The sequence below is a fragment of the Callorhinus ursinus genome, unplaced genomic scaffold (assembly GCF_003265705.2).
Source record: "Callorhinus ursinus isolate GAN/ISIS: 27379988/994484 unplaced genomic scaffold, GSC_fseal_2.0 scaffold16, whole genome shotgun sequence".
Taxonomy (NCBI): Eukaryota; Metazoa; Chordata; class Mammalia; order Carnivora; family Otariidae; genus Callorhinus; species Callorhinus ursinus.
In genome coordinates, this window is record NW_027397078.1 from 26,541,678 (window position 1) to 26,559,781 (window position 18,104).

The 18,104-nt window shown below is 33.1% G+C and overlaps 1 protein-coding gene across 5 annotated transcripts in view; it reads right to left on the reverse strand.

Annotated features, from left to right (window-relative positions):
* Positions 1-18,104, reverse strand: part of CNKSR2 (connector enhancer of kinase suppressor of Ras 2) — a 278,839-nt gene that overhangs the window by 109,045 nt on the left and 151,690 nt on the right. For 3 of the 5 annotated variants that reach the window (XM_025857698.2, XM_025857697.2, XM_073901984.1), the window contains exon 9: positions 7,614-7,760. The exons of the other annotated variants lie outside the window; for them this stretch is intronic. In XM_025857698.2, coding sequence (XP_025713483.1) covers positions 7,614-7,760 — 147 coding nt within the window. The remainder of the gene's footprint in view (positions 1-7,613; positions 7,761-18,104) is intronic. 5 annotated transcript variants of the gene reach the window in all.

Consider the following 18,104-nt stretch of genomic DNA (forward strand, 5'->3'; position numbering starts at 1 on the left):
TTACTAGCATTCTACATGGATTATTACTAGGATTCCTTAGGGTATGTGTGTCTTTCCCCTCCCAGTAAACTTAAATATTAGCCATGTCGGCTTTCTTCAAATTGCTATTTTCTCTGGGTTTCTATTTTCAGGAAGGAGTTGCTATTAATATCATCACTTAGCATGATGAGCTAAATTAGTAAATACGTAGAAGAAAAAGACTCTTAAATATGTTTAAACAGATAACAGGCTTGCTTGTGCCAGCTGGTTCAATGAATTAAAGTGATGGAAAAAAACAATTATTCTTTCAGAGAAAAACAGAAATTAGTCAACCCTATTGTTTAACACAACTGGCTAGTTATTGTATTAACTGATAAATCACAGAAAACATTTCAACTGGTTTATGCAGATATCATCTGGCTAATCAGTATGCTTTGTACCAAATAAAACACACAGTAAATATTAAATATATTCAGTATATTTTTGTCTACTAATTGTATTACTTTTGTCAAGCTAATCCACACTAAAAAGTAAACATTCTTCTTGAGAATCTTATTTAAAAAAATTATACATTAAGCAATGAAAAAATAAAATATGGTAAAATAGAAGCTTCATGGGAAAATGGAAATAGCTGCTTTACCCCAATGGAAGTCTTTGTGATAATTTAAAATTATAATCTTTTAAAAAAGTTTCTACCTTTGAACAAGAACTGAATGAATACAAAATTAAAAAGAATGAAAAAGGTGTTAAGGAACATTAGAAAGATAGGCAAAATTTGACTAAATCAAGCACAGAATAAATGATATTAGCTGAAATCAGCAGCAAGAAATTCCTAGTTGTAACAAGTGGCATTAAAATTACAACCACCACTAATAACCATTTAAATGTGTGAAGATACACAAAAAATGACCAATACAACTTCCCTCAAATCAAAAAGTTCTCTCAGCATCCAATTCACATTTTAATAGGCATATTTCTTAGTTTCAGAAAAAATATCCAAATATGTTAGCATAATAATGCAGAAAGGTAGCTCCTCCTATCCTGGCAACATTTACTTTCCATCATTTGTTCATAACATAGAAAGTAGTTACTACTGTACTATGAAGAATTTCTAATTTAAGGAAAAATGTAGAAATAAGGGTAATACTTTTTAATTTTATCTTTTTGCCACTTTGACACTTTCTCTTATATTGGCAAAATATGGAAAGAGAATTAAAAATTATCATCATTTAAATGCAAGGTTATTTTAGTACTGCATCTTGTTACTCAAATAAGCATGAAGCTTCTCTATAACTTGATCTGCTACAGTATGCAATCAAGAATGATATGGATCCATTTTGGATTCTAGGCAAACAGGCTTATTTCCTGGAAGGACCTTGTCATAACATTTGGTTTTCATATGTAAATGGTCCTAATGACATAAAGCTCTCCTTCCACTGATTCAGTGAGACTCCAAAAGGGAAGAGGCATTTGCATATATGTCATTACCCTGCTAAAATGACTCTGATAGACTTCTTGGGCACTGGCATGCATCTCTGAAAATATCCAGATTCTAAATAAAATGATCATATGCATCTCTTCAAATATACATGATAACCTTAAGTCAGTTAATGATAACTTACTACAGTCAACAGGACTACTAACTAGAAATCTACTAGGTAAAACATACACATTTTTTTTCATATTGTCAGTTTGAGCTACATAAATACTTTCAAATTGTATCCTACAATATGGTACTACACAAATCTTCCTCTGAGTCATCTGTGATTACTTTAGTAATAATATCCTACTCATCCAGTTTAAACAGCATTGGAAGATTGTGATTATTATAAAATAAAATTTTCAGCCTTTGTAAGGAATCGCTGAAATCTCACTTTAAATTTTCTGATGGCTCAGGTCTTTTCCTTCTAACGTTTTTAAGGTAACTGAACACATCTGGAAGGTATACCTCTAAACCCCTATGGCCTTAAAGATTATGAGAAAAGAGCTTCCATACTTAAGAAACTACATCTGACATTGAGGTTTTATTTGAAACATTTTACATTTTAACAACTCTTGGCAAGCTTAATTTAGTGGTCCCTCTGTCTGGTAAGTGACCTGGCTTTCATAGAGCTATAGAAAGTCTTGAATGACACCAGTGACATAAAGACAGCCCCAACATTAAAAATTAAAACAATGTGTTACACATTACGGAGTTCTCTCTAAAATTCACGAATGCAAAGATCAGAAAGAGCTTGCTTTGCCTTACAGGCAGAAAACACCCACTGAAATACGAATGATTACATCAAGTATAAAACCTGGCCATTTATTTTAGTCCCTCTTGGGAATAAGCACAGACTCAGATGGATCACAATACCCCATTATTCTAGCATAGAATATTCACACAAAGTCCTTACTGAGTTCAAACACATTTTTATTATAATTCCCAACACAAGTACCAGAATATTGTTCTATGTTAGCAACTCTGTTCTTAATCATCTAAACAAACGCTCCAGAGAAAATGTATGCTGGATTTGGGGAGGCAAGACATTGTATACAATTTGTAAGTTTCTTGACCATATCAAGAATGTTAGATCTAATCTGGAAAATTATTGGGCATAATTTTCCCTGGGAAAGCTTTTCTTGAGTATTAAATTATTTGAAAAGAACCTAAGCAAAGGAAATGCATGTATTCAAAATTCTCCCACTTTCAGTTTTTTCACAGCTTTTTCTAGAATCTAAATTCATACATACAAAATATTTGAGTCTTCTTTTATAAGCATGTAATCTTTCCTGTCAGACCACCAAGAAAAAAACATTTTTTTCCCAACCATTAACTTGATCAGGAAACCATATCTGTATAGGTTTAAAAATACAGATATATGTGCATAAAAAATATGTAGTTACATGATATACAAGAAATATAGACCAGAGTCACACTATGAAATGGTTTTATCCACTGAGTCATCAAATTTTGCACATTGTACTAAGACTAATACGAGTGTATTTATTCTTGTGTTGTCCAGTCTTACTGGCATAGTTAATACTGCAACATTAAAACTGGACTTCCATTTTTTCAAGTTACAGTAAACATCATTTTTAGGATATTAATTAAAGAATAAGAAACTAAAGAATAAACTGAAAAATAATTTTTGCATTTTAGGTGATTATCTGTAGTCAGCGTAACATTTGAAAGCATTTGGCTGAAAAACACAAATGTGATTTAGATACTTTAATTAATTTGCTTAAACACTGCTGAACAAAAATTTGATGTGACAATTGCTTGCAGCTATTTACTAATTTGAGCATGTAAAACATATAATTGTTTCTGCCTCTCAGTCAGCACAATTATGTTTTTAGTTAAGATTTCTTTTCTTCTCTAGTGTCATACCTAATATTGGTTATCTTCCTCTTCAAAACATGCTTTTAAAACAAAACTCTCAGAAATGTAACTTTTGTTAGTAATGGTTTTTTTGGTCTCCCTGACCCATAACTGTGATATTCAAACAAATTTTCTTATTTCTTATGTTCTGGTTTTCACAGAATAACCATTCATCTCTGTATGTATATGAAATGTAATGTAATCAATTAGTATTCTTTTGTTGTTATACCAGTCGATAGACAAAACTGTTATAACTATTTGCTTTCCATTTCTTTTTCTGCTCAAAGTTAAATATCCTGTGAAAATGGTAATGCTAAGCAATAAAATTTTAAATGAAAAGCACAAAACTACACAAGAAACTCTCACACAGATATAAGAGATTTATGGATTAGGATGCAGTTTAGGAACATAACCCTAACGATACAGCTTGTTATTTCACATAAAAATGTATTTAATGAAACCTATATCAGTATGTTGAATTCCAACATTGATTATAGTGATCATTTGAGATGCATTCTCACCAAAAAAGCTGGGTTCTTTAATGTTTAATTGCTGATTCCCAGTGATGTGATTTCAACCAACATTCTTGCTAGCGTCCAGCTAATTCTCTCATGCATCTCTTGTAAGAAGAAAATGACACCACCCACGCATGCTTGTGACCTACTCACACTTACTTAAAACCACAAACACCAAAAATATACCTTGAAGCTTATTCAGAGTTCCTTGGGATTTTTTCATTAAATTGGAAGAATCTGACCATAAGCAATCACCAAGGTCACCAAAATCCAGGATATTAAGTAGAAGTGCTACTAAGAACATGTTTTTAAAAACAGTTCTTGGAAAGCAGGAAATCCCTGGTTTGCTCTCACAGAATAAAAGATTCTATCTCAGGTAAAACATCTCTACTATTTATAAGTGGGTACAGATGACAACAGAATTCAACTCCAGATTAAATCTGCTTGTAATATTTGACTAAGGTATCTTTAAGTCTTTCAGTTCTATTGCAAAATGTTTGAGAAATCAGAAATTTAAAAAAAGAACTGCCAAATTTCATGAAATGTACTAATGAAATTGCTCTGTGAGCATGAAGTTGAATTGTATGCTTTTGTTTATTTGGCTATAATTTCATGAATGATTTTCACAAGAAAATCCAAATCCAAATTCATTATTGCAGTTGATTAACAATAGAAGTTACTATCCTTTCAAAATATTTTTAAAAATAAAACTTCTTTCATGAAAATGTGGAATTCTTTAACAATCTTCTACCTTAGGGTAGACAAGGTTAAATTTTATTTGTGTAGGTACAAATTATTTCCTTGTTAGTTTAAAAAATAATTATTCCTTATGTTAGAATAAAGTTTTTCTTTTTTAAGATGCGTGTATTAGTGTCTGCCTCCACACCACACAAACTTGGCCATATTTTATTTGAAAATGCTAGTAGGTAAATTAAGCCTGGTAGAGAAGTTGAAATAGACGTACTGAGTTAAATAAATGCCACAAATTATTTCTTTTTGTAATCTCTATTTAAATCATTCTTAGTAGACTGTTTGTATGGAAAAAAAATAACCTAAGGTCTAATTCTCCAGGTGAGAACACTGAAGATTTATATTTAACTGAGTTAACAGACATTTTAGCTCCAACATATATGTACACATACCAGAAGCAAGAATACAGTAAGACTGGTACTTGGGTCTGCACAGAGGTTTATTCCTGCATTAAGCATTATATTTGACATCTGAGGTCCTTTCTTAGACACTAGGAAAAATATGTGGCCTCAGGCAAAGTCACAAAGGAATCCAAAACTGCCTGCAAGACCTTCTTATCTTATTTCTTTGACTTTTCCCCCTCTGGAGGCAGTCTACCTTTAATCTACAGATTCTGGTACCTTCAGGTTTTGTTCATCTTTGGTTAATTTACACTCTATAAAAATTCTGACCACAGAGTTACCATTACGTTTTTGGTATCTCTGTATTTTAGAGTAGGCCAAAACTGTAAGGTCAAGAAACAACTCTGTAATGGTACAATTTCAGGTCTTCAAAATTTCAGGGATATTTGGTGATGGTGGTATAGTAGGTTAGAGGACTTATCCATTGCTCTTACCACCAAGACCTTGCTTTACCACCATTAGGAAGTATTTAATTAAAACTAATACTTTTCCTTCTGCTCTGGAAAAAGTCAACAACTGAAGCAATTTTTTAAAGAAGTTGAAAGCAAATTCCCCACCTTCCCAACAGTATTGTTTATCTATAAGGAATTGAGCTTGGACAATACATTTCAGTGGAACTAAATTCAGTTGAAATAACAAATTTACAAAAATGTGGATACATATAAGCACTTATGGAAATGCTGATTTTCTTTTTTCTGATTTCAGCAATCTGAAAAAGTAAATTTATAAATATATTCAGAGTAACTGAACAGGCAATGAGGAATAAATATAATTAGTGATCTGTGAGGCATATTTCTTGGCAGTTAGCAATGGACCTAGAAACAGTATCCTAATAACATAATTATAACTAAACCATGATATGAAATAATTAAAAAAAATTAAAGTCTTTGTTCTCCAGCTTTGAATATACACACCAAATGTGTGGCAAAAAAGAAATGTTGGTTTTTCAATTATTTCAGCATTTTATATAAAAGTGATGAACTGGATAGTGTCATTACCTTAATTCTCCAGTTTGTGCTTGTGGAAAAGAATCTAAAAAGGGACCAAATTATCAATTTATTTCCTAGAGATATTCTCTCAAACAGAGTTCATGGATCAATAAGAAAATAGTGTCTTTTTGGTGTTCAAGGTGAAATAGAAGGGATTAGAGAGAAGTTGTTAAGTTTAACTACACATATATAGAGAAGAAAACCTAATGGCTGAAATTGTGGGACTCTTCTTCAGTGTTCCCACCTCTCAGGATCTTTGAGGAAGACATGTCAATAGGAAAACTACAGAGTGGAACAACAAAGCAACTTATAATACAGTGAGAAAATAAAATGATGTGATGGGAAAGTCTGATCTGCTAATTTATGATTTAATGAGTCAAAAAACATTGAACTCTGAACTTTAATGACATTAAAAATGTTTGATAATAGACATATACTGCAAATCAAATGTATTTGGACATATTAATACAGTTTACATATATTCATTTGAAAAATGAAAGATTAACATTAAAAATTTAAAGACCTTAATGTTAGAACATTTTATATGTTTTTATGTTATTTAAATATAATGCAACTTTGAGGCAAATAAGTAGTAAAGTTTTAAACGATAAGAAATCATTATACTCCATAAGGCCATTCATGTGTAACAGAGAATTTAGGATTTTAGGGGAAAAAACATCTAAGAATGGTACTAATAATATACAAGTTAGGAACAATTTATATAACAGTGATAACAATGACATTTACATATATTGCTTTTCTTTTTAATCTGAACAATGGGCAATGTTCTAGTTCAGCGGGCAATTACAATTTTAAAAAATTAGACTTCTAAGAAAGGTAATAGCCTCCTATTTTAAAAATGCAGGTTTTCTGAAAGACAAATATTTCTTTTATGATGCATTTAAAGATTATATTGACTGAAATGGAAAGAAATGTATTACTTCCTTGTCTTTCATTAATCAGAATCATATTCTTATAACTTCCTAGATAACTATGCTTCTTAATGAATATAATTTATCAACATCCATAGAGTAATATTTTAGAGTGGTTTCATGCTGAAGAAAAATGCAGAAATTCTAATGCAATAATTTCCTTATCCTGCCACCTGACAGAGTGAAAAAGAAAAAATGATCAAAGGGAATGTAGTAGGTACATTTTATTTACTATATAAAACTTCCTTTACCTACTGTTTATAAATAACTCTTACTATCTTATGACCTGATTTAAAAGAATTCTATAAACTATCATACAGTTTCTCCAAGAAATATGATAGTGTAACTTTTAAATAGAAGATTACATCTCAAAATGAAACCTCTCATTTTCCTCTCTATCCATATTTTGGCTTGAAATAACTTGTGTTTTTTTTGTAATTATGCTTTAAATGTTTACAAATTAAGGCAGAGTTCTTTATCATTTGGGTTTTAGTTATAGTAACTTACAGATTTCATCACAATTAAGCCTATTAGGATAAGCTGTGAGGAGATAATTTCACAAACCAATTTTCAAAAGCATACAAGATTAATCTATATGCTGCTGAGATGAGGCACAATAAAGAAGCATTACTGAGATAATCTATGGCTAAAATGATGGTGTATGACTTATGATTAAGCTTCATTACCTGCAGAGCAAGGGGCTTCCATCTCATATTTTTCAGTAAAGCTGGTGCTGAGGTAAGCATGCTCTGAGGTCGCTTTTTCAAAGTTAAGATAACACCACTCGGGTCCTCTCGTAGTGCATTCACCAAATTTTTCAACTGCCACCCCACCTGGTAACCAGCAAAATCATTACAATAAAATTGAGGTACAGTATTCAAAGATTTAATGTTCTCCCCCTTTAATAAGATTAGTAAAAAAAAAAAAAGAAAATCACATAATTGGTGTACCATCCTATCAATTTTCAGGAGATATATACTCAAAAAAGAAATTTTATCTCTGAATTGATTTACCATGTTATTGCATTAGAGTCCATATTATTATGAGATAACATAATGGACATTTACCAGTTCAAAGCAGAAACTAAAACGGTATCCTACCAATGGAGTAATTTAGAGTTTAAAGAGATTATGTCATCATTAATGCTGTGCAAGGCCTAGATCCAAGCTCTGTTCACAAGTACAATTCAAAAATCCACATGCTTGAAAACAAGGATTTGGCAATGTCCTGAGCTTGCAAGCTATACCACATGCTTTCTCATCACCATCTTTTAGAAATTTGTGGTACAAGTCTCTCTCAATTAGACTGAATTTATACTACTGATAGCTGCTGCTGACAAAGCAAGGCAACACTCTGATGCATGGAAGACAGCATCAATAAAATTAACCTTTTACCACGTTACATGGATAGAAGAAAAAATGACAACGTCACACTACTCCCATGCAGCAGCTATTGGAAATGTGTTCCAAATGACCCTATAAACTTAAAATATAATGTGCTGACTTTAATGAAGCCATTCTATTTGAGAATCACCTCAAAACATATTGTATAATTAAACCCAAGTACTTAATAAATGTCCTGAAACCTGGCTCAACGCTTTTCCGTGTTAAATTACTTCACTCATCATCCTTTTAAGCTTTTAAACATAGAATAATTTGTTAGTTTGCTTGAAGATGGACTAGTTATGCAGCTATCAGGTAACTAAAATCCTCTCACTATGCTTTAAAGAAGCACATTAAAAATAGCTATAAACACATTTCACACTTAAAAGAGAGAAGAACATTTTATCCCAACTCTAATGGATTAGAATTTTCCAGGATGTTATATAAATACATTGGATCAAAATTTATCCTGGATTATAAACAGGATTTAACAAATAGTCTGAACAGTAATCTAGTTTCTTCCTAGGCACCCAAGTGCAAGGGAATGGGTGCCCTTGTCTGTTATACATCATGTTTTTGCCTGGAAGATAATGATCAAGCTGAAAAGAATAAGTACTTCCACGGAAAGAATCACAGATCCTGAGACTATGATGAAGAGGTACTCTGGACTGCAGCCACTGTGGGATAATGGGAGACGGTGGTTTATAAGATGCATGGGCATTCATTTAAATCATAACCTCTACTGCAGCTGAAAGGAGTGATGGTGAAGAGAAAAAGGACAAAAAAGAAGTGAGATTCTACAATGCTTAAAAACTCAGGGGGCCCTGATATGAATCAAAATGATCATTATGATACTTGCCTAACACAAATAAGAGGCTGCCAGTTAAAAAAAAAAATCACATTAAAGCAGATAACTAAAGTAATGAAACTGGTCAAATGTCTCCCATTACATATCAGTGAGGAGGATTATTATGTGCCCAAAGGTGTAGAACATTGAGTCTTATTCCTCTGATAGCTAAGTAGTGTCTCTGCAGCCACTTCAATGAGCCAAGAGTCAAAGCAAAGTGAATTCAAATTCAAGTGTTCATTTTGCTTGCCAAAAAAATATGCGAGCAGATTTTTGAGTTCAAGGTTTAGAGGAAAAAACATGCTGTTTATACAAAGAGTTTATGAACAACTTATTAATGATAACCACATTTTATCATTTATTTTATTTATTCAAATAATTACTAACTATACTAAAACAGTCCTTTTCTTTTAGCCTATGTATTCTCAACAATTACACATTTCTATCTACCAATTTCTTTCCATTTTTTTCTGATATGATCATTGTGACTAGTTGAGAATTTCAAAGGCTAGATGGTGTTTTCCTCTATCGTGTTCAATGCAATTTGATTTATCCTGTTCTTTCACACTTTATGCCCTATCTGAATATGCAATCCCCAAAACAGAACTGTTTTTCATGAGAAAGTAAAATTGTTTTTTGATGAGAAAATAGTAATTTGGTTAGATTTTAATTTTATAGCTGAATGTTACTTAATGGCAGAAAAGTATATAATTTTACTGTTTTTTTCAGTTTTTTTTTCAAGTTTTTATTCAAATTCCAGTTAGTTACCATACAGTGTAATATTAGTTTCAGGTGTAGAATTTAGTGATCCAACACTCAGATGCAACACAAGTTTTACTATTTATCAATCAGCCTTCCCGCTCTCACTGACATAGCATTAGCAATATTCTAAACAAAAGTAAGCAAATATCCATGAAGACCCATATAAAGTTATGTACCTTTGATTCCCCAATTCTACTTCCACTATCATAAGGAAATGATTTGGATAAAAGCAGAAATAAATGTGCAACATGTGTGTCACAGTACTGTTTAAACCAACCAAAAACTGTACATTATGTAAATGTCCATTAGTAAGGGATATAAAAATTGTTGTGTGGAAAAAAGGGAAGTCCCAAAATAGCAAATGTAACTCAACTCTACCTTTGTAAAAAATTTTATATAAATATAGAAATGATAGAGATATACAACATCATGAACAGTGGTTACATTAAAGGGATGAGTAAGGACTACAGTATATATTTTCTTCTTTATACTTCTATTTCCTGAACTTTAAGTGATAAACATGTTATTCTTATAAACAACAAAATCAACAAAATAAATGGACTTAGTCCATGAATAGTGATATTCGTTAGAAAATCATTAATTTTATGAATTACTTAATGAGGACTGTTTGTTACGCAGGGACAATTTCCACAAAAAGTATAGAACTAGAAAGACAACACTATTTAAAACAGTAAAAGGTGGTGATGGGGGAATTACATCTTCTCTGTTAATTATACTTTCAGATGATTAGCAAAAAAATTTATTACTCAGCTGTGCTTAATAAGAACTATATTCTGTTGATTTTGGTTCAGTGAATGATTTCAGTAGATAATTTAAGTGTTAAATCAGGTCCACATATTAATTACCGAATGAGAATGAAGCTGGCTGAGCAATTCACAGCCTGTGTGTGACATTTTTCTCAGTAACAGAGGTAGGTTTTAGCTGTATCAGTCCAATCCAGGGCTTGTACACTCCTAAACAGCAACCAAACCTCATGTCTCTCATTTAAATTGTCCTTTTCCTTAGACTCATCTCAAACTCTCTAATTTGGTTCTTCTTCATTAGTTTCTACCTTGTCTACTATATATAATTCTTAACAAATGTATCCATTTACTGGGTTGTACCATGTTCTATTCGAGGGCAAATGTGACATGGTACTAAAGCTCCAGGAAAAATGATTCCCAGCTTTGGTTTTGTGATATCCTAACATATCTTCAGCCATATAATAAAGTGTAGTGAATTCTTGAAATTAACTTTTCTCTTTAACTGTTATTGAGATACTTATGGTTGACAGATTATAGGGGGACATGGGTAGTTGGTGTGATAAAAAGAGGCAAGTATGTGAGTTAGGACGTCATGTGAAAATAAGTAAAATAATCATTTTCCAAGATCAGCTTTCCATTTTTCCTTTTGTTGCTGGCTATATTTTTAAAATACCGTGTGAGAGACCCAAATTAGAAACCATGTAAGGATATAAAAGTAACTTTAAAAAATAATTGTCAAGTATTCTTTACATTGGCTGCAATAAAATCTTTTCTGTAGTAGTAGAGGGAGATTTGAAGGAAGAAGGGATCCTAGTGGTGGCTAACATAAGAGGCTAATCCACTAATACAGAAAGGAATTAAATAAGGTACAAAATTTCAAGAGATAATAGGTTAAGGATACATGTGAAGAAAAATATTCTAATAATCAAAGACACCCAAAAAGGAATCAGCCGACTTGTGAAATAGTGAGCTCAATACCAAAAGAGATGTTTCAATATTCTTGCAGAGGCTAAATGATTACAACAGATTTCCAAAGTCATGATACATTCCAACTGTAATACGCAGAATGGGTAGGAAAATGCCAATAGATCATACAACAGCAGATTAGGTCCTGGTACATCTCGGATTGCTGTGTTCTCCATCTTTTCTTCCTCCTCACAACTGATAAATGCAGGTGTTTACCCTAGGCTGTTAGACTCCTTTCTAAAATTGCATGCTGTCTTCTTACAATGGTCTCTTCTCTTCCCAAAGCTTTCACTATCAACTTTGTGTATATGCCTCTCAAAACTCATCATCCCTGCTTCCTAGAAGAACTCTAGTGGCATACTTCCAACAGTTCAATTCATCCATACTAATAGCTACTGAATAATCTAGCAACAATAATTCACTATGCTATATCCTTCATAACTATATTAGGTTGCTTTGTATTTTCATTCTTAACATCTGTATGAGGGAAACTATTAAACCCATTTCACATGTGAAGAAACTGAAGCAAAAGGAGATTCTAAGTTTTCTCAGCCAACATTACAAATTTAGTTAAGTGGCGAAGCCAGAATTCATATTCAAGTCTGTTCGATTCTAAAGCACAAAGCATTACGAGAGCAAGCATGCCCCACCCTCTAGATATCCTATTGGTAATTCAAATGAATGTAACATTTTGAAAATAAAACTCATTATCTCCCTGCTCTCATTCAACATCAGTAAAAAAAAGTTCCCCATCATCATCTCAAATTTGGAGCATGGGGTCACCTACGACCACTTCCCCTCTTTTTAATCCACTTGTCCTAAAGAATAGATCCTAGCAACTAATGTCTCTTCTTACTGCCTTAGTTCTGGCTTGCTTTACCTGATTGCTAGACTTAGAGTCCAAACTGGTCTTTCTGCCTCTAGTCTTTTGTAACTCCGAAATATTGTTACAGTGAGAAAGTGTTTTTCCCTTATAAACCTTTGAAAAGCTCTCTGAAGGCCCAACTAAAGAATCACTTCCTCAAATAGCTCCTTCGTCAATATGGCCACAGCTGTCTAGACTTTATTTCATTTTAATGTGCTTCTCAAACTTTAGCATGCGTTAGAATCACCTGTAAAGCTTGTTAAAACAGATTGCTGTGTTTTAACCCTCAGTTTTTGATCCAGTAGGTCTGAGGTGGAATTTGCATTTTTAAAACAAGTTCCCAAGTGGTGCTGAGGCTACTGGTCTGGGAACCACATTTTGAGAACTGCTGTACTACACACACGATGAGCCTCTTGAAGGCAGTGACTCACCTGTGTCCAGAATATTTTAGGTGCTTAATGTTTTTAAGACTATAATAACTTTACAGTCAGTTTATCTATCATGTACCTTCCATGTAGTATGCATGTAATGGTGCATACATCAGCCTGAGCCTTGTTAAAGAGCATAATGAGCAGTGGGAAACATTTACAATCAAGAGAAGAACCTCAATATAGGGTCAATAGAGGATTCAATGGGAGTCCCTGAAAGGGGCATCTAACCCATCTTTGCAGGTTGAGGAAAGGCTTCCTATTGGCATAAGCTGAGTTTCTTAGGAGGTCAACAGTTTAAGAGGATGTGGAGTTTGAGGGAGTGGAGAAAGGCGTGAGAAAAAGTATCACTGTTTTGAGAACTTTCAGTTCTATATGGTTCGAAGAGGTGGTGGATTTAAGTATACGCTCTCCGGGATGCCTGAGTGGCTCAGTCGGTTAAGTGGCTGCCTTCAGCCCAGGCCATGATCCCAGGGTCCTGGGATCGAGTCCCACATCGGGCTCCTTGCTCAGCAGGGAACCTGCTTCTCCCTCTCTCTCCCTCTGCTTGTGCTCTCTCTGTCAAGTAAAAAAAAAAAAAAAACAACAACTTAAGTATACACTCTCCTCAACACTATTTTTTTCCACGGCCATGTCTCTGCAAAAGCACTCTTCCTTCTGCTTGTAACTTTTCTCCCACCTACAAAATCTTACCTATCCATAAAGGTTCACTGTAAGTGCAATATCCATCATACAAATGGCTGACATCATAAAGCCTCTCAACATCTAGAACCCTGTTTTCTTCATGTGAATCTCATAGCACACTGTCTCTCTCTAGTGACATTTTTTCACATACTGCCTCTAATTATATATTTTTCCTCACCCCGCCTCCTCTCTAGCTACCTCACAAAACAGGATTTTGAGGTTTTTTTGTTTGTTTGTTTGTTTTGAGAAGAAAAACAGAGTCTTATTTGTCTGGATATACTTGCAATCAATAAGGTGCTTTACAAATGGTAGACACTTAATTACCTTTAAAAACTTGACTACTAGTAACATCATACGGTGACATGAGAATTAAAGCATTTCAGAGACAGGAAACTCCAAGAGGAGTTTAGTTTAGTCTGTAAAACCAAGATGTATTAAATTTTTCTCTAAATGCATATAATTGATGATACGAAAGCTCTAACAGATATTCTTTACCCTAAATTTACCAAATAAACTTTCTTATAAATGAACATATGAAAAAAGTAGTATTTGCATCTTGCATACTCCAGACCTAAAGTCATAGTGATGTGATTATGAAAAGGAATATAACAGTGGATAAAGTTCTTGTTTGTCATAGAAAGATTTTGCTTTATCATATACATTATATAAACAGTTTTAAGGTTTTTTTTTTTTACCAGAAGACTGTTTTAAAGTGGTTGTAAGTAGTCCAAGTTTCTCCTTCTCAATGTTTATTAGAATATTTCATTCATATTAAGTTTACAGGTGAATGAATCTTTTAAAAATCACCATATGCACCTTATACAAATTCTGTGTTATTAGTTATAGATAATATGTATTTTCACATATGCTGAACTGCTAATATTATCTTCCTGACTGTCCAAAGCAGCACAAGCCAGTGTCTCTAAGCAATGGCAAGTCATATTACTAGTTTAGATGTAATTGCCAACCTGCACACTGAAATGTATTTTACATACAACACAAACCAGATTAAATTTCCCAAGAAAATCTTTAAGGTATCCCAAATGTTAAAAGCCAGAGGTTCTGCTTTCTTGTAGATGGGGCTTGTAATTCCTTGGGTGAAGGGCAACATAAGTGGCAGGTCCCTGGACAATGAGTTGCCCAGATTAGGTGCACAAGAGGCTTTGGGGTTGGTGCTGAAGAGATGAGTGGCTTCCTTTCCTCTTGGTACACAGTGGGAGGAAATAGTCTCTGATCCCTTTAGGACATCCCTAGCCTATCTGATTCCCGAACACTTGGTGAATTATTTGACCACCATATAAAAAGAAACTCTACCCTATGGTCCCAAGAAGCCAAAGTTAAAGTAAGTATAAAGGTAAGAATTTAAGCCTATCAACCCAGAACTTCTTTACCTTTGTCACAGTTGTATTTGGAGTTACAAGAAAATATCTCTATACCTAGACAGGAAGATAGGACATTTCTTAAACTATTTTTAAAGTTATTATCCTTCACAAGACAAAGCAACAGATTCATTAACATTTATACATGCTCCTGTGTATACACACACTCTTACCCACAGGTTGTAATGTATAAATTACACCTCTTCACAAAGGAAATTTCAAAGAGACTTGAGGTGTGCCTATATGAATGTCTGATGACATGAGCCATGCTATACCCAAATGTCCTTCTACTCTTTTTAAAAGCACTTTAGAGACTTAATTTAATACACAACCCACCATGCTGTGACTAATGACATTCTGTCTTTACAAATCTTTTGTTGCTGAGAGATTTATTATAGTGTTCTGTTCCTTCGCATTACTAAAAAGATACTGATATACCTAATAAATCCAACATTTTATATTTGTGACTGCCTCTTTCTTTAGCAAAACAAGCTATGTGGAGGAAATGTCATATTTATAAACATTTCAGAAGTAATGAATTTTGATATACAGTATCTTTCAAAGATCCGAGAACTATAAACCCTGAGTACCAATATAGAAACTTCGCCTTCACCTAAATTTATTTTTTTCACAAAATATTAATGAGAAGGTCTTACAATATTAAATTATAATATATTTGGAGATATCCTAATTCTGCTCTTCCATTTACTTACTGAGTAGAAACAGAGATTTGCCCATGGTTCAAATATAAGCGAATATAAGCTGAAAGGCATACATTTGGTTAAGTAACTACACACAAAAAAAATGATATTAAATTCTAGCATGAAGTAATTTAAATAGGTAATTCACAGTATTCAGAAATGCCCTAAGGTGTAACTATTTTATATAAAACCTTAGTATTGATATTTTTACAAACATTAGTTTAGAAAAGGTAATCTTGGGGAAGAGAAAAGGAACAAGCATTTGAAAAGAAGGAATATGGAAATGAAAAGTTTTATTTTCATTAGGGGAAAACCCGCATAATTTTACATCTTTACTCACTGAACGACTCTTCATCTCACATCCTCCTTAACTTTAAAAGGCACTTATCCAGTGAAGGTAGAGGATGCCAAGGCATTTGTTTTTTAAGGCATTTGTTTTTTATGTGGCTTAATTTTACTCTAAAGCTTGGACCATGCTGAGTTGTTCATAATTTGATTTACATGTATGTTTTTGTACTTAGTATTTTCATGTGAATTTCAGAGAGTCATATATACAACGTGTGTACTATAAAGAGAAAGCACTTCTCTCACTGCTATAGAACGAACAAGTAGTCCAAGACAGAAAGCCAACTTGAGGAATACAGTAAACTAGTACTTTTACCTATTGCACACCCCCTCCCTAGAGTCTTTTCCTCCATAACCAACAAGTTCTGTAGAGCTACATCAGAATTTCTTGATTGGCTCATGGGGAAGCTCATGGGAGGAAGAAAACAGTCATCATTTTTTTCCTTTATGTTTTACGACTCACCCACATAGTTTTCACCCAAAGTGACACATTTGCATATCCTGTTACTTGCATCATCTCCTGTTATCCATCACATATCCTAACTGCAGCCTTTCTATCACTGGTGTCTCTGCTTCTGTGACCGGCTGATTAAAAAACTGTGGGTAGTTAGGCATTGTGAGCATACAGCTCTCTTTCCCTTCTTCCATTTCCATGTGGTATTTGGTAATGTTGTGGTCTCTGAAGGCCAGAGGTTTATTTTGGAAGCTTAATGGTTTACATTTGTATATGCTATAGAAAACTGAATCAAAGCCAATGTTATTTTTATTTCATCCCAAAACATAAAATTGAGCGAATTTGAAAGCCTCTGCTAGTGAAAGATGGAGGAAGAAGACAATCACATTACAGGCTTTTGGGGAGAATCTTTGGTCATACAACAGAACCTCATCCCCCCCAAAATTAAGGACATATTTGAAAAGAACCATAATAATACAGGTTTTTAACTAAAAGTTTTAAAGATATTCACATGGGTTAAATTTTAAAACAATTTTGTGTTTACAGATTAGGAAATTATTATATTTCAGCCATTCCTTCCTATATTTCATTTCTGTTCTTGCAAAGATACTGGAAATACACATCTTAAAATAAAAAAGAGTCTTAGTCAACAAAACTAAAGGATGAAACAAAGCACTGTTATCTAAAAAATCTATAGCTCCTACTTAAAAGAATTCTGAGAAAGAATAAAGAAAACATCTGTACTTATGAAAAACCATGCTTAAATTTAATTTGGGACTCCAAATGGAAAAAATAATTAAAAGTAACCCAAACCTTGCTATTCAAAAGGTGACATGCTTAAAAATGTACTTTTGCTATGAATATCATTTACTGTCAGGCATTTAACAGACATGTTTACTTGAAAATATAAGCAAATACTGCAATAGATGTCTATATGTATCAAAACAAAACCAAAGCATGTGTATATATGTATATATATAGCTAAATAAACAGCATTCTAAGTCTTTATTAATAAAAAATTAAGAACTTCCATAATGGCTAAAAATACTTTCACTGTAGCAGTTATCTTTAGAAATCATTTTACCAGAAATCCAACAACTCAGACAAAAAAGGTAACTCAGTGTCAGCTCCAAGTGGGGCCATACTGAACTCTCTCAGCCATTTGTTTCAATTTAAAAAAATTCTTTATTGTCCAGTATTAGGGTAATAAGATGAGAGAAATGTAAAACTAATTGGTTACATTACCTAAAGTTTGAGCCACCAGGCTGATCAGAATATTAATTTAGAGGATGAGGCCTATATTTGAATCCTAGGGCTAAATAACCTAAAAAGAATTTGAGATTGTTATCATTATCTCTTGAATTTCCTGTGTTATGGTGCTCTAACATGTTTCCCTTTCATGCAATAATTTTTATCTTTTTCAGACAGTTAACTATTATCTACTAATTGCCCACCCCACAGACAGAAAGTATGTTAGGTAATTGTGACTGGCTGACTTTTTGCCTTTTCCATACAGGTAGGAAAAGGGCTGCAGCTATTGATACTGATTTGCAAGTGAGTTGCACACTTAATAAGCCAAAGCAGGTAAGAACATCAGCCA